At 42.7% G+C, this 18,056-nt stretch overlaps 1 protein-coding gene across 2 annotated transcripts in view; it reads right to left on the bottom strand.

Moving 5' to 3' along the window:
• Positions 1-3,398: 3,398 nt before the first annotated feature.
• Positions 3,399-18,056, bottom strand: part of Adamts18 (ADAM metallopeptidase with thrombospondin type 1 motif 18) — a 149,706-nt gene continuing 135,048 nt past the window's right edge. For both annotated transcript variants that reach the window (XM_052728758.1, XM_052728759.1), the window contains 5 exons: positions 16,339-16,543; positions 13,432-13,614; positions 12,028-12,231; positions 10,187-10,334; positions 3,399-5,345 (listed from right to left, as the gene is read on the bottom strand). In XM_052728758.1, the coding sequence (XP_052584718.1) occupies positions 5,230-5,345; positions 10,187-10,334; positions 12,028-12,231; positions 13,432-13,614; positions 16,339-16,543 (856 nt within the window). In that variant the 3' untranslated portion in view covers positions 3,399-5,229. The remainder of the gene's footprint in view (positions 5,346-10,186; positions 10,335-12,027; positions 12,232-13,431; positions 13,615-16,338; positions 16,544-18,056) is intronic.

Below are 18,056 nucleotides of genomic sequence, written 5' to 3'. Positions count from 1 at the left end.
CCCAGTGATGGAGAAATGAATGAGATCTACATGAGCAAACTGGGGGTCGGGGGATGGTGGTAATGGAGGGCAAGGGTCAAGGGAAAGAGAGCTTAGGAGAGCGGGAGGTCCTAGCTCGATCAGGAACAGAGTGGGAGAACAAGGAAAGAGATACCATGATAAATGAAGACACCATGGGAATAAGAAGAAGCAGAGTCCTAGAGGTCCCCAGGAGTCCACAAAGATGACTCCACTATAGACTACTGGCAATGGTCGAGAGGGTGCCTGAGCTGACCTACTCTGGTGACTGGATGGCCGAACACCCTAACTGTCATGATAGAACCCTCATCCAGTGACTGATGGAAGCAGATGCAGAGATCCATGGCCTAGTCCCAGGCGGAGCTCCAGGAGTCCAATCAACTAGAGAGAGGAGGGATTCTATGAGCAAGAGATATCTAGACTATGATTGGAAAACGTACAGAAACAACTAGCCAAACTAGTGGAAACACATGAACTGTGAAACTGTGAACCAATAGCTGAGGAGTCCCCATGGTACTGGACTAGGCCCTCTGAATAAGTGAGACAGTTGTTTAGCTTGAACTGTTTAGGGAGGCCCCAGGCAGTGAGACCAGGACCTGTCCTTAGTGCATGAGCCAGCTTTTTGGAACCTAGTGCCTATGCTGAGACACTTTTCTCAGCCTTAGTGCAGGGAGGAGAGGCTTGAAATTGCCTCAACTGAATGTACCAGGCTCTGCAGACTCCCCAGGGGAGACCTTGCCATGGAGGAGGTGGGAATGGTTGGGGGAGAAGGCTGGGGGGGGGGGGGGGTAGGAGGAGGGAGGACAGGGGAATCCATGGTTGATATGTAAAACAAATAGAAAAATCTCTTTAAAAATAGAAAAAAATGTAAAGTGATACATAATGCTATTATGAGGTACTCAGGATGATGCTTTATGGGTGACAGGCTTGATAGTAACATATCCAGAGCCTCTGTAGAAGTCTCCATCATGTGCAGACAAGGGTGACAGATTGAAAAGGAGCATAGAGGCTGCTGTGGTTTGGATATGAACTGTTACCCCCCAGGCTCATGTATGAACAGCTGGTCTCCAGCTGGGGGCCCTGTTCTGAGAGACTGTGGAACTGTTAGAATGGGGGAGCCTCACTGAAGGAAGTGAGTCACTAGTAAGGGCCTTGATGTGGATGGCCTGGTTCAGCTTCCTGTCTCATCTCTGCTAACCTCAGGAGCTTCGAGAAACACCCACCATAGGCTTCCATCACCATGGAGCTGCTTGCTTCCATGCTTTCTCGACCATGGTAGACCATGACCCTCCAGCTGTAAGGAGAAATAATCTTTTCCTCATGTAATCTGCTTATTGGCAGGCATTTGGTCACAGCAAAGAGAAACATTAATACCAATGTAGACCACCAAAGGTTTTGGAGAATTAAGAGCTTAGGGTAAGATAAGGTAAAGCAGACAGAACACAGGATCCCTTCTTGTGTTTTTAAAGGATATTATTATTATTATTATTATTATTATTATTATTATTAAGCCACAGTTTCACTTATAATCCTGGTCAGCCTGGAGCTTACTATGTAAACCAGGGTGTTCTCAAACTGACAGAGATCTACCTCCCTCTGCCTCTCGAGTGCTAGGTTAAAGACATGGACCACCATACTGGCATTATTGTATTATTTTTTATTGTGTGGTTGCGTATGTATGTGTGAGTACTCAAGTTGAGTGCTGAGTGGTTTTGAGCTGCTCAACATGAGTTAGAAACTGAACTTGCATCTTCAGCAAGAGCATATGTATTCTTAACCACTGAGCAACTTCTCCAGTCCATGTTTCTGTATTTTTCAAGCTAAGGAAGATAAGGCCATGAAACCCACAAGCAAATGACCATTTCCCTGTGATATTTGCAGCAATGGCCTTTATGATCTGAATGCTATAAACCGCTCTTAGCATCACACTCACTGTCGTAAATGCCAAGAGCATTCCTGCATGCCTGCTCTCCATCCTGATGATCTTGGGGAGCTGCAGGCTCCAGACACTCTGATGCTATTGTCCAGGAAACATTATCATCCCAGAGAGAAGCTGTTAGTAGGGAATAGAGTCTTTAACTACACAATATCTATGCAACAGGTCTTCAAGTATCCTCTGATGAAAAGAAGGGCTTAGCGGGAATTTATTACCTTCCACCCTGATTCCACATCTTAAATCCCCAGCTCTGCCCATAGTTCATCATCATTAAAGTCATTTATCACTGAAGTCTTATTTACATGCATCTCAGGGACCATGATTCCAAGGCCTGCATGTTCCTTGCTTTCTTTATGTCTCCTAGGATTGTGACAGAAGAGCCCCAAGGGGTCTGGGTTCAAGTCTCAACCCCATCACAAGCTGGCCATTTGCCTCAGGGCCAAATATGTGATCTCTCAGAATCCCAGATGCCTCCCCTGAAAGGGACTAATATCTCTCTAATTGAGCCGTTGTGTGCATTAAATGAGGTAAAGTATATAAAAGTGTGCATAGGACCTGGCAGCCATTAAACCCTAATGAATCTCTTCTAACCATACTTCATTACCAAAAGATACAAAGATAGCTTTTTCTTGCTTTCACTTTCCATTCTTAACCATAATTTTTATTTTCCTACACATTAATAATTCATATACCATTATATTCTTAAATACATTTTAGAGCTATGCCTGGTGTGTGATCATAAATGGAAATGCTAGATATTCAGGTTATTTGGATGTGCATTATCTAGAAAGTCTTCATGAGTCTGATGGTAAAGTTTTGAAAGCCTAAAAGTTCATGCTGTTTGAATAAGGTCCCCCCCCCCCCTTCTCCCTGTCCTTTCCCATCCTGTAAATACTCAGCTTCCTCTCCTCTCCCCTTGGTTTTGGCACAAATATTTTCCCAAAATGCCCTTCAAATAGAAAGTAGCTTTAATGGCTTTATCTTCAATGATTTTCATATGCAATGTTTATCTGCTCGGTACAGCAGAACACATTATCTTAAGATGCATCATGTCTTGAGATACTCAAGTTTTGTTTCACATTTATTATTTATGTTTTCGGAACTGCACACAGGCATGTGTCAAGACACATGTGTGGAGGTCAGAAGACAATTTTCAGGAATCAATTTTCTCCTTCCACAGTGTGGATTTCAGGGATTGAACTCAGGTCATCAGCATTGGCATCAGCAGTGCCTTTACCTGCAGAGTCATATGACTGGCCCAAATGCATCATCATTGGACAGTTTATTTCCTTATGCACAAAAGTGACGAATCCTTCTTAACCCCTTCCCTGCCCCCTTTAGTGAAGTTATGCTTAGGTTCTCCATCAACAGGTAGGCAATTAAATTAACTTGGAAATAACTGACTTCACACTAACTTGTTCAAGAATTTAACAAGTTTCAAAGATAAAGAAACAGAATACTTTATTATAAAACATAAAATAATTAAATATTACACATATATTTTGACTTTTCTCTATAATCCATGTTTTTTTTTATTCAACATTATCCCTCAGAATATCACTTACTCAAAGAAGCGAGTGAGAACACATAAGAATAGGCTATTAATAAATTAATTCTTTCCCATAAAATAATAAAATGATAATTATATAAAGACAAATAACTTCCCACTTTTCAGAGAGCAAGGGAATGGTAGTGTGGTATTATTTTTTTTTCTCTCTCCTCATATAAAAATGGCTACCAAAGGGCCAAGCCAAGAAGGCCAAGCTGTTACTTTTCACTTCCATGGCAACTTTTCACTTCCATGGCATCCAAGAACTCATGATTCCCACTAGGATGGGGACAAGGAATGCTGTTAAATTTAACAGACCACTGTCTAGCTGGTTCTGCTGAGCTGGCAAACCCCTGTTTGAACCGAGACTCTGAGAAGCAGTAAAAATGAGTGTACATTCATCCAAGAAACTGGGGAGATGGAGGAGTATCATATAAACATGCCCTGTAGAACCACTTCTCAAAGAATTACAGGGGAACACAGTCTTATAAGTTACTCTGGCTTTGGCAAACAGAATGGTGTTTTTCCAATTGAGAACAATTTTAAGCTTGTTAATGCCCATCAACAGCTGGCTCCTGATGACCAAAAATCTCATCTGAGACATGGTGAAGTACTGTTATTCATGGAAGGGTCTTGGTGAGTTGTAATTTATTAATGTAGCAAGAAGACAGATGGATTTTTCTCTGGCCACTGTGTTTTATTTATTTTTTTCCTTGTTGACCAAGTCCTGGGGTGAATTGAAACTTGTCAGTTGGTGGGCGAAAACCACAAGCAGCCTTTAATTTTCTAAGCATTCTGATAATATGTATGGAGCATTATAAATGGTAGGCTTCCCTCCTTCAAGCATGCTATTTTACCAGTTAGCGCCTATTTTTACCAAAAATGAACATGTCACCAGTTCTTGTTCCCAAAGAGCAGGCACCAGCCTCCCTCTTTCCCAGTCAATAAGCACCAAAAGTTATGAGGTTGATGTCAGATGAAGGGCATCAAGATTTGAGGGTTTTTTTTTTCCCTTCAAGTGTGAGTTTTAATTCCATGAAGATCTTAAATAGCCCATGTGACCCTGCTTCCAGAATGCTACTGGGAATATGTTTCAAGTTGTTAATTTCAGTCTTGGAGACTCTCTAAAGGCAGAATATACTTGAAACCCAATAAACAACACACAGAAAATAAACATAAGATACAGCTTGCCAGTCCAGCAGCAAGCACCCATTGAGCACCGTTTGTTATCAGATTTTGACACTATAAATTCCAAGCAACTGCTGGGCAAAGAGTTCCATTCATGTATTTGATGGCTCTGAGTATCAGTCTTTGACCTGAAGCCTTCAAGGGCCTTTTAAAAAATAGATGTCTTTGCCCTTGACTCCTTTGATGTTCAAGGGTATGTATGTGGAGAGGAGACCCATCCCAAAGTCAACAAGATTTTCACTTGGTCAAAATGAAAACTTGTCATGTCTCAGTCTGATGCAGCTCATCTTTCAAATGACAGTGCAAAGAGAAGGCTTTTTTTTTTTTTGTTTTTTAAAGCTGGATTTGTCATCACTTCTCATTGTCAAGTGCTTCAGAGTACCATGTGCTTCTAGGGGTCGACTAAGGAGGCTGGTGGCTGTCTATCCATTCTTCAAACCCTGTGGCAGTTCCTGTGTGGTTTGTAGTCTTGATCAAAAGACCTGGAGATGGGCAGGTAAGGTCCTGGTCTGAGGAAGGTACGTGGTCTCTGGATCAGCTAGCTCTTCTTTGTGCATGACCTACAACACTGTTTTCCATAAAATTTGTGGTTGCAGACCCCGTGCTGAGGGACCAGATGACACCAGCTGAAGAAATCGACACAGGATGGGTCATCTGAAAGGACAAAAAGCATTTAGTACATCAGCTAGGACTTTGGCCTTCTTACTAAGATGAGGGCCTATGGAACAGAGATCTAGGCCCACCTCCTTGTCCCTCTGTGTGTTCTGCCCATGATACATTTGGACTTTGCTTGGGCAGGCTTAATATTCCGAAAGGGACTGTATCTGTTAGCAGAATTTAAATAGGGGACCAGTGTTAGAAAAGAAGTCATAGCCAGTAGGAGATCATGATTGCCTGCATATAGCCTGGCAGTTAGCATGAACATGAGGTCCCAGGGCAGTACCTTTCCAAGGAGCATCTTCCTTTTAGTTACTTTCTTCTTGCCTTTGCGTGCACAATAAAGACCCACAGTTCTCCTGACTCTTCTTGTATGGGCCCTGGCTTGGACTTTCTGTGACTCACCTGCCTGTAGTTTCTTTGGTCCTGGGTTCTTGTACCCAGAATTCCCCTTTTCATGCCCTTTTATATATCACAGTCATTCCCAGGAATCCTTTTCTGACACAAACCAGTTCCTGTCATGCCTCTTACTTAGGGCCTTCCTTCTCATCCCTCCACACTCGAAGGTATGGTGATCCCTGTGGAGGCTGAGCTTTAGGATGTGAAGTCTGACTTCCTGGCCTCATCTTCTCCTTTCTTCCCCAACCCAGTCACACTAGCCCCCTTGCTGATCCCAGAAGCACTGGTGATCTCTGTCTACCATTTTCCCAATTCACCACCCGGCAGACTTTCCCTAAAATTCCAGGTTAGTTTCTTCTCTCCTCTGCCACTCAACAAACCAGCCTACTCCTTGGCCTTCCAGGGAGGGTCCTCACTATCTTCCTTGCTTTATCCATCTTCATTATACCATGTGGTTGCTTAGTCTCTTGTGGGGCGTTTACCCAACCACCCCCACAGTTCCCCAGAGTTTTCTTGAGTGCGAGCAGCAGGAAATATTATATAGAAGGATTTATTGCGGAGAATATCGCGGAGATAAACAGATAGAAAATAAAGGATAGCCTCGAGAGGGCCTGGAACCTATTCCAATGGGCCCCAACTGTCTCTGCCTCAGGGTTTTTATAGAGACGCCAAGGGGTGGAGCAAAAGACCTCCTCCCCCAGCACAGCCAAGTGCAGACCATCTCAGACACTTGCACTCAGGCCCGTGGTCCTAATCATCCTCTATGTGGACATGCTGGGTAAAGCCACGAGGATCCCGAGAACGGGCTCCCACAGTCTCTGTCCTCTACAGTACAAAATCTTTGAGAGCAGGTTCTTGGTCTCCACTCTTCATTGGTTTCTTCCCAATACTTAAAATAGTGCCAGACACAAAGTAGTTGCTAGATAAATATTTTTAAAAACTTATCAACTATTTTTACTCTTAGAACACTATCATCACTCCACACTGGTTTGATCATCATGCTCCTCTTTACATGTATCGAGATGCACACTGAACAATGAGCTCCTGGTTGCAAAAGTTTAGTTTTGCATTTAGTAAGTCCTGTCCACCAGCACAACAGAAATGCAAGTGGTCAAGTCCTGTCCACCAGTGCAACAGAAAGACATGTGCTAGCTAAAGAAAATATTTTTGGAAAAAATAACCACAGTGGCTAAAATAATAAAATTAAGCCATATAGCATAGGAACTTAGGTTTAAAAATGAGTGGGATATTATTTTTCCTTCCAATGATTTCTAGTTTTCCTTCCAATGATTTCTAGACTCTCTCTCTCTCTCTCTCTCTCTCTCTCTCTCTCTCTCTCTCTCTCTCTCTCTCTCTCTCTCTCTCTGACAGCAGTGCAGATAACTTGTAAATGTTATCCTCAGCAGAGACTTGGTAAATGATGTGAGAGAAATAATAGTTACAACAGTATTTTTAAATCAAGTATACAGAAGGATGGAGTTTAATCCCCTGAAATGAGCACTTCTATAGGTCAGAGATTGGGCACCAGAAAGCTGGTTTGAGATATGCTGGGTTCAAGATTCAAGTCAGACATTAAGATGAAGAGCTAGCTACATTCCATTTGCCTAATTTATATGTATGTAATACACTTATGCACATACATTATAAACATATCTAGTATCTGATGCCCACGATCAGTTAGCATGTACCTTAGGCATGCTATTTATATTTATATTTCTAGACATTCTAGATTATTCTGTTGGTACAATGGAAGTTTTGCAAGATAATATAGACTACTGGAACTTTGAGGTCACTTATTTTTGTGGTCCTTTGAGAGAAGGTCCTGCTATATACCCAGGGTAGCCTTGAACTTGTGGTTATGCTTCTGCCTCTGCCTCCTAAGTGTTGTGATTATAGGCATATACTATCATTCCCTGACTAACCTCACTATTGTATCAACTCTCACTTCTCTAAAACATTTAAAAAAATATATTATGTGTGTGGGTGCTCTATCTACATGTATATTTATGCACCACATGCATGCAATGCCCATAGAGGCCAGAAGGCATCAGATTCCCTGGAACTGGAGTTACAGATGGTTATGAACTGCCATGTGAGTGCTGGGAATTGAATCTGATCCTGTGGAAGAGCAGCCAGTGCTTTTAAGCACTGAGCCATCTCTCCTATGAATAGAATAGCATTTTACCAAAAGCTTACATCAGGGACCCTGGGCTTCATGTAAGCCAAGAGGCAGAGCTGAGGAGGGTCAGCATGTTATGAGTGTGTGGTACCCTCTTTGCTGGTAAGAACAGTTATGGATGGCTGGTTATCTGAGATATGAAGCAGGCATGTGGCTTACACTGTGGAGGCTAATTGTAGACCCCGCTCTCTTTGCCTCACTTTCTGCTTGCAAAAAGCAGCAAGCACCATTGGCCCAGTCTTCCAGATCTGCCCAGCTTCCTTCCCCTTACTACCTCCCTGTAAAAGAGACTCTTCCATCTTTCCTTGGATGCAGCTGCCACCTCTCCATGAGGAGATCCTGTTCTCATTCTGCTCCAGGGGACCCATTGTCATGATCTCACATGTTTCTCCACCTTATCCATTGAAATCTGATGTCTCTGTGATGACTAATGAGGCCCCTATACCACATTTGGTTTGTGCTTATGCAGTCAACTGTGCTCCTAATCTAAGTATCTTGCTGTTCCTTTGCATTTGCCCTTTCTTCTGCTGAGCACATACGAGATCCACCTTCCTTACTTCCTGGAGGTCCTTTTCAAAAGTTACTTCCATTCTGGGGTCTGGCTTGACCATTCTGTCAGGCCTGATTTCCCCACCTCTTTCTCAAGGTGGGAATTTGTTGTGGTCCCTCAAGGCTCTGAGATCCTTATAGCCTCAGGATAGAACCCTGTTTTGTTGTATTCTTTTATTCCTAAACAAGAGCCCTGGGGATACATGATGAGTTCTTAGTGACCTTGATATGAATGAAAGAGAGGGCTTCACCACACTGGACTCACCAGCTTCCATCTACTACATACTCAGCAGATATTGTGAGCCAGGTGAGTATCAGACACTGGGAAAACAGAGACTAACATGATCTCCTCTCTCCTGTGCCTGTCTGAGAGATGTTCCCGGGACTGACCAGAGCACTAAGGTAGTCTGGCTATAGAGATGGACAGGAGGGAGAAGAGGTCTGGCAGAATATGCCCCATCACTTTAAAATACTAATTATCCTCTATGTAGAAACCCAGTGTTGATCAGAGATGATCCTGCTTCAGCAATCCCTACATTACAGTCACACAGGATAACACAGGAAAATAGGGAAGAAACCGATGCCCTGACCATGCAGCCAGATGGGAAGTGATGCAGTTGGAGTGGCAAGGGAGAGAAAGGGGATAACTAACAGCGCCAGATATTATTCACCACAAATTGGAAAAAGTGGGCTGAGAGATTAGGCAGGCTTGGGGAAATCTGTGCCTGGATTAAAAACAATAGAAACCCCAGCAGCTGGGTGCTGGAGAAAGACTCTTTAGCATGATGAAATCTGATCTGACTGAGAGATACTCTTGGTGTTTGCTAGATTACTTTAAATTGCCTAGATTTCTAAGCATGATTCTAGATTACCCATCAGCACCCACTGTCCTACGCTTGTACCAACTAAAACAACAGGACAATGCAGAGTCATTTTAATTGGTTGTAAGTTCTGTGTCTTACCTATTAAAATGTGAGCTCCTCTAGGGCAATGTTTATTTACTTTTATACTTCCACTGATTAGCAAAAATCACATTTTTGAGGGAGGGTCTCATGTAGCCCAGGCTGACCTCAACTATGTAGCCAAAACTGACTGAACTATTTATTTATTTTTAGGTTTTTTGAGGCAGGGCTTCTCTGTGTAACTTTGGAGCCTGTCCTGGAACTCCCTCTGTAGACCAGGCTGGCCTCAAACTCAAAGAGATCCTCCTGCCTCTGCCTCCCAAGTACTGGGATTAAAGGCATGTGCCACCACTGCCCGGCTCTGACTGAACTTACAATTCTCCTGACTTTACCTCCTAAATGCTAGAGTTACAGGTGTGCACAACTATGCATAGTTTTATATCATGCTGGGGATTGAACCCAGGAATTCATGCATGCTAGGCAAGCACGCTACCAACTGAGCCACATCTCCAGCCTCCAAATACTTTGTCTTAAAAAGGGAGAATGGTTACATGACCATTTCCCAGGAATGAATAGCTGAAAAATTTTATTGAATGAAATGTTGCCTTCAGATCATGCAAACAATACGGTATTGACAGGGACAGCCTCAGATTTGGCCTTGTACAAGCCTAAGAATACAGTCCCATGGATGCTGATGGGACCAGGATACCATAGAGTCATGTAACATAGAAGCGGCACAACTGATTATAACGAGCTGTGGAAACGCTCTCCTAAAACTGGTGAAATCGGTGGGACATGGAATCCTTTACCTCTCTTTTCAGGAGCTGGGCAGAAGTTTGTATTGCAGGCTCTGAGCACCGGAGGCTTCTGATGGAGCAAACAACTTGAGGAAGGGCGGCCTTGCTGCACACAGTGGACAGATCGGGTCTGGACCCCTCCCCCACAGGTTACCGTGCACTGCAAGGAGGGAGAGAGGAAGGAGTTATACCTGCTCAGCTGGACAGTGTCCTCTCGGAGGTCAGTAGCATCAAACAGAAGGAAGTGTGATACTCATGACCAAGATGCCTGTGGATGTCGCAGTCTGCAGCTAGGTCTAGGCATACAGTCCAAGTCTATTCAATTCTGTGTGAGCTGTGTGGTCTATCAGAAGAGCCTTGGGCAAATGCTATTGCACCTGAAAGTGCATCTCCAGTTAAGGGGACCATAAAGAGGTAGGCTCCAGAAGCAGCCTCAAAACCACAGAAACACATTCAGACACGGTCAGGGATGGAGGAGAAGAAGTCTAGGCAATCTCAGCCAGATGCCAGAATGGATGGGGGTAGCTTGAAGCAAGGGCTATAAAGGATGAACAAACCAGAGACACTTTGGGATGGTACCTAACTAGATTCTGAGGTAGCATAGTACCTAACAACCAGGGGATTTCACTGTCCAATTAAGCAGAATCTAGGCTGCAAGTTTCTTTTTGTCCCCAAGGGCTACATGAAAGGCAGATGGATCTTTAACAAAAGAATGGAAATGTCGCTGTGACTGCTGGCTCCGCACACTTCAGCTTCCCAACATGGCGGTGGTACATTTTTTCCGCCAGCTCTGGGAGCCATCAAGTCTCAGAAATAGACTAGTTATTATAAATAGACTACATATTATAACTGTAATTCTTGCTTGGTAATTGTTTTGTTATCTGTAATTTTACTATGTTAAAGTTAAAACTTTCCTTTTTGAAAAAGAAGAAAAGGGGAAGTGCTGTGGATATCGCTCTGTATAAATAAACACTGATTGGCCAATAGCCAGACAGGAAGTATAGGTGGGACTAACAGAGAGAGAACTGAGGAAACAGGAAGGGAAGAGAGAGACTGCCTGGGGTCGCCGCCAGGACAAGGAATACGTAAGGTACTGGTAAACCACGAGCCACATGGCAAAGTATAGATTAATAGAAATGGGCTAAATATAAGAGTAAGAGCTAGACAATGATAGGCCTGAGCTAATGGCCAAGCAGCTTAAAATAATGTTAAAAAAAAAAAGAATGGAAATGTCAGGGGAAAAGGCAACCCTTTAACTAGATCATAGATGTTTTGCTTTAGAATGGACAGCAGACAGAGGAGAACACCATTTTGTGCAATATGATCACTGTATATCCTCGTATTGGGGAGGAAAAAGAAAGTTTTGGCAGACAGAAGATGCATTTAGGAATTATCCAAGCACTCAAATGTAGGTGTATGACTGCCATCAACTTGTCTGACTCTGAAGTTGCCAGGAAATGAGAAAATCCATGAAGAGCATTAACAGAAAACACAAGCAGGGGTTGGCAAAATTTAGTTCTTGTGTGTCCTTCAGAAACATGCTCTGACAACCAGGGGTCAGGGATGGAGAGCAGTGTCCCCAAAATGATAGTTTCAAGAGTGGCAACAACCAATATGAGCACAATGTCACAGGCTTCCTGTTCAATACTTTACTTATTCCAATTTTCTAGGCCTAAAAACTGTGTGCCAGATTGTACTTGAAACCTGCCAAAGCTCATATAGAGGGTGGAATGGGTTGACCAATGCCAACCGTCCCAACTCTATACAGTGAGACAACTGTTGATGGACTGAGAACAGTGCTCCTGTGCTACATCTCACTTGAACATCTGCTTCCTAAATCTGCATGCACCCACCTGTTGCCATGGTGAGGAATACCACCCTGCCACCATACTGTACACAGGGCAAGCCCTTCTGTTGCAGGTTTCTTCCAGTTCCAGGTTTGGCTTCTTAATGTTGCGGCATCTCCGCTCTGGGAATGTTATCAGTTTCCCCTGCAAGGTCTTCTCACTGCACTTCAGCTCTCTCTTCCTCACACCCAAACCACAGGTTGCAGAACACTAGGAGCCCAGAAAAGAGGTATAAGAGTGCAGGGTTCCACAGTCAAATCTACTGAGCTGTGTGTTCATTCAGTGTCAACTACACAATACAGCAGCCAGGTCCCTCCTGTTACAGACGAGGAAATCAAAGGCCAGAGCATCGAAGTGATCTTCTCCTCTCTGAGTTACAAAGAGAAATCCCTGTTCATCAGGGATGAGGTGCCATATAGATGTGTGGGATGCAGGCCGCTGACTTACTCACTTTCTCAATGCCCCATGCATTATATAGTAATAGTTGAAAATACTCTTGATTTCTCATCATCCTCCATCCTTCTGGCTGAAGGACCAGAGCTGGGGCAGTATTGGAATGACCAGGACTACTTGAGACCTCTCTGAAGAGTAAGGAGTTTGAACCAAGAAGTGAAAAATAATTGAGACAGAACCACTTTTGCATGAATAACTGCCTGTCTTTGATTTTACCTTTCTTGGTTAGATCTGCTCTAACACTGTGCTACACTAGAGGGAAAAAGAGGCGTCTGAAAGAGAACAGACTGCTTGAAACTACTGTGTAATGTATGGGGTACTGATGAAATGAACGTGTCAGTGCATCAGTATAAATATTTTAAACTATGAAGGTAATGTGTTGGCTCCATTGTAAAGATGAATAAAGGGATGCTAGCCCAACATTACCCTCACAGTACATATTGATGGCTGATTGCAAGGAGGGCACGTTTTTCACTTGGTTATTTTTGTGATAATGCTTTTATAAAAGGATTGAGAGGAGACAGGGGCCTACTGTTGGATTTCATTCATGACATGGGCCAGTGCTTCTCACCTAGAAGAGAAGTGCATTGAAGGAACAGATATGTGGCCATCAAGCTTGTTATGGTTAGTTGATGCTCATTTTCAGGTTTACCAGATTTAAATAACCTAGGAACCACACCCCTGAAATTTCCAGGGTGGTTTAAGTGAAATGGGAAGATCCACTCTAAATGTGGGTGCTACTAGCACATGGGTTGGGGTCCTGGACTGAAATAAAAGAAAAGGCAAGTGGAGCACCAATGCTTATCTCTCTCCATTTTCTAAACATGGAAACAATATAAAGAAACAGCAGTAAGTAGGCACCTGGCACATGTATGTACAGAAAGGAACCATGTGGGTGCCAGTGAGTGAAGGAGCATTTATGAAAATAACCCCCCAGTTGTGTCCCTAAACTCATACCTCACTCCATGAAGAGGTGATCCACTGGAGCCGGTTGTTTTTGGGGCATCGTCCCAGCACACAGCCCTCCTGTGTCTCAGGTCTGGGGCTGCCAGAACACAGGTTCTCTGAGAGCGTCTCTGAGGCAGAGTTTTTACAAAGGACCTCACGTCTCCTCACTCCTCGTCCACAGGTCTTGGAACACTTGAGAAGAAGAAAAGGCGCCATTTGCATCCACCTCAGAAGGATTTCGTTTGGGTAAACACGGAGAATACATTTATAACTGATGCACTGACACGTTCCTTTCACTAATATCCTATACATTACACAGTAGTTTAAAACAGTCTGCTCTCTTTCAGATGCCTCTCTCCCTCTAATGTAACACAGTGTTAGAGCAGATCTAACCAAGGAAGAGACAGGTAAAATCAAAGACAGGCAGTTATTCATGCAAAAGTGGTTCTGTCTCAATCATTTTCATTCCTTGGCTCAAACTCCCCACTCCTCAGAAGCTGAAGTGGGATATTTTAGCTTCCACTTCAAACATCTGAATACCCAGCGGCGGCTGCTTCATCCCCCAGGTTGAAGATGAACTATGCTCATCATGAAGCAAAGGGTTTTACAGACACCGGATATGTTGTATCCAAACTTGACTTCCTCTCTCTTCCATAACCTTGGTCTAAGGTATATTCCTGGGGCAACACAGGGAGCAAAGCAGGAATATGTACACACTCAATATGGATATGTACAACAGTATCAAAAGAGTGAGATCCTCACCTCATAAGAATGTTCTTTGGGCATGGTGCTAACACGGCACTTATCAAACATGTCTGAGTAAATCTTTACTCTGGGCAATTTTCTTTTTTCTAAGAACTTTCTTTTTTTATTTTTTTTATTTTTTTTGCTTTCCTGAGAATTCTATGAACTAGATAAGATGTCAAAGAATCATCCCAGGAACAGCTAAAAACTTGTCAAAATTTCTTAGAGAACTCTGGCTCCACACAGGGATTGTCTTGGAGGGCTATATCCCCATGTTGATACTTGTGGTCTTCTTTTCTTCTCAGAAGAAGGATCAAATGATGTGGCCACTAGTACCTAAACAATAGACTGGGGCATAGTCCTACATGGATTTATAGGACCGCTGTCAATTCTCATTCATCAGTGTCCACAATCTTAAAGGAGACAATATCATGATCAGCACATTGTGGACAGCAGGAACTTTGTAATATGTTCAATGTGATAGACTAGATTGTAAATTGGAGTCTGCATCACACAACTGCCCATCAACCTTCTGAGTTCATTGCTATCATCCTATTCAAAAGAAACATCTAAAAACTAAGGCCAAAGTACTTAGCTGCTAAGAAACAAATATGAGCTGGTATGTGAGTCTGATGCCCAACCTTGGGAATAAACCATGGAACCTATCCTCATTCTTTTATATATAATTCCTGAAAAGTTAATAAAAATCTTAATTTTGTTTGCAATTATTTTTCATAAGAGAAAACTGTGTACATTGATTGCAGCAGAATGAATCGATTAGTTGCTGTGACCCATGTCTAAGAGCTGAGTAGCTTGTAGAAACAAATTTTCTTTCATGTTCATCATGAAACTACTCAAGATAGATCTGGTTTTTACAATTAAGCTTTAAAAGGAGAAAAACTTTCAAAATGTGAAATTTGGAGTACTTTAAGATGTGCTGGACACTCTGTAGTCCCCATTTACTTTGGTCCATGCCCATCACACACATGTGGCTTCATCTGCCTTTTGAATTCTCCATTTGCAATTCTCAATTGCAAAGAAAGATTGACCACAACAGATCCGACTTAGACTTACCCCCGCTATAAACAAATATATTTATTTTTTGCAAATATCCATTACCACGTTAAAAGTATCCCTACCTACTCCTGGACCCTTATTTCCTAACAAATATAGTCTCAATTTGAGTAAAAATATTCCCCTCACCTTTTCTGGGGATTTGGTAGTGCGTTGTTAAACTTAGTAAGAGATAGACTTCCTTTGGTAGAGAATAGACTCTAAGGGAATGATGACAGACGGGGCCATTTGCCACTAATAGCATCCTGGTACAGGCGATATGCCTTATACTATCCACCCACACAGGCTAAGGTAAGACTCTGAAGGCAGGAAAACCCTGGCACTTAACTTGTGTTTTGGGGAACTGTTTGTGCCCTGGAGGCCATTTGCCTCTGTGCTCCAGATGCCAATATGGCCCCTTCACTTCCAGGATGCCTCTGAGATGAACATACTCCCGGAAGAGACCATATGAGTTACAGGACATGTATGAGTTGTGCTCAGCATGCAAATTCCTATTCTATGCTTCTTCTGGCCCCATGATGCCTTGCAACTACTGCAAACTTGGTGCCCGGTTCTTTTGCATTCTTTTAGCACTATAGCTTTGCCACTAAAGTTTTTCCCTTTATCTTGTTCTTTTCATCTTATTTATTTATTTATTTATTTATTTATTTATTTATTTATTTATTTATTTATTCTCTGGGTGTAGCGGTCAGCAGATGACTTGCTGGAATTGTGTGGGTCCCAGGGCTTGATCTCAGGTGGTTGTGCCTGGTGACAAGTGCCTGTACCCTTAGATCCATCTCTCCGTAGTCAGGACCATGTTCCAATCCCTTTCTAGCTACATTTATAGACTCTCCTAAATGGTCTCCATGCTTATTTCTGGGCCACTAAGGAAGAGTCCAAGCTCTGGTATAAGAGGTTCAAAACTTCAGGTCACATAAGAACCATTAAAAAGGTACTTGCTGAAATGATGATTCCCAGGCACCGCCTCATTAATTCACTATGAAGATGAACATAGCTGAGCACCTCTCAGGAGGCCAAGTCACCTGTATTTCCACCACCTTGGTTTTTCATGCAGTCCAAGACTAGTACTTGGACTTCCAAAGCGGTGCTAGTTACCTGAGACCAGGGCCCAGGGCTCCACTCTGGAGGGCAGGCATGGCTGTTGCATACTTGAACCTGAGTGGGTGTGCTCACTGGACAGAGAGAATGCAGCACAGCTTCCTCCTTCTGGAAGGGCTTCTTCTGCACGCACCGTATCTTCCTGCTTTGCTGGCCCCCGGCACAGGACTTGCTACATACACTCCATTCACCTGGCAACCAACTTTCAGGGAGACCCAAAATTACTTCCTGTGGAATCAAAGCTTTGTAGTACTACTTCTCAAGCAGCTACTGAGAAAGATTAACTACTCAGGAAAACCCTCTGATTCATTTTATAACCAACCAGGGCAACTCCCACCAACTGTTCTTTTATGAATGTTGAATCACATACACATCCATTGGTGGGGGCAGCTATAAGGAGACACATTTAATCACCACAGGTTCTGGTAAAAATACATTCTAGCCTTCTACATGGAAAGAAATGTATTTTACTTTCTGAGCAATTCATCCAAACAAATTTACTGAGCTTTTAACTATGTGTCAGGGACCCAGTTGGAAAGATGAATAAGACCACATTCTTGCCATAAGGAAGCCTATGACACACTGAAACTGTGGGTATGTGAATCAAGACAAGGTTTTCTGATAAGTACTGTGACATAACCACAAGGCTAGTGGAAGAGTGAGTAGCATGGGAAGGCAGGTGTCTCCATAGGAGAGGGACAGTGCCCAGAGGAGACTTGCAGGAGAGACTATTTCTAAGTGGCAGTTCCCCACACTCCTTCTCTAGTTGGTCTTACAATTTACTGATAGGTCAGAGATCTAACTTCATGCCATTTATCTAAAGATCACCAGACACAGTTTTCCAGAACTATGAATCCTTTGCAAGAATTATTTCTGACTGATTGAAATTGTATGACTTACAGATATAACATTAAAATAAAGGCCTCCAGGTATAGCTGCTACACATTTGACTCACAGCAATGATGTCTACAATTACCTTGAATATAAATATGCTAAGTATTGATTATTTTAGAAAATAAGAGCAAAGTAGCCTAGTGTTCTGGTTAGACCTCAAGAATTTCATCACCTTGCTTAATCTTATTTCTCCCCTTTCTCTGGTTTCTGCCATAAGCTTTGTGTGTGAAATTAAAGCCCTTAAGTCTATAGAATTAACACAAGAGTGTTAGATTATATGTGTTCTAAAAAATACCACAAAATCCAGACCATCCTATTTTCAGTCAAAGACAATCTATCAAATAATTTCTCATATTTATACATTTTTTACACCTTACAAGATTTTAGAAAACATACTTTGAAATTACTAGTTTCATCATTTGCCTCTACTCCCCAAATTGTGTTTTTCTATCAAATTCAAGTTTCTCTCCTAATGTGACAAATATGACAAGTTGGTACGTGTACTAGAAAGAGCATCACACGGACACTTGGGGGTGGCACTCCTGGCCTTCCACATTTGATTCCCAGGCTACATTTCTACCTGGCTCTCTTGTCATCCACTTCTTGAGAAGTTCGGACCCCAGGTGGTCCATCTGATCCCTTACTGATTTTTAATACCTGATATTTTATAGCACCAGGCTTTGCATCTCAGTCCTTCTGTGCTTATCCATCATTTCCATTCCGCCATGCAAGGAATGATGGGACCACATGCTGTCACTTCCACATTGCACTTCTCAGCTCAGAGCCTGACAAACAGTGAGTCCTTAGGACAGGGTGGATAC

This window comes from Peromyscus californicus, unplaced genomic scaffold (assembly GCF_007827085.1).
Source record: "Peromyscus californicus insignis strain IS unplaced genomic scaffold, ASM782708v3 Scaffold_8__1_contigs__length_139910024, whole genome shotgun sequence".
Taxonomy (NCBI): domain Eukaryota; kingdom Metazoa; phylum Chordata; class Mammalia; order Rodentia; family Cricetidae; genus Peromyscus; species Peromyscus californicus.
This window is presented reverse-complemented; position numbering and strand designations above follow the sequence as displayed.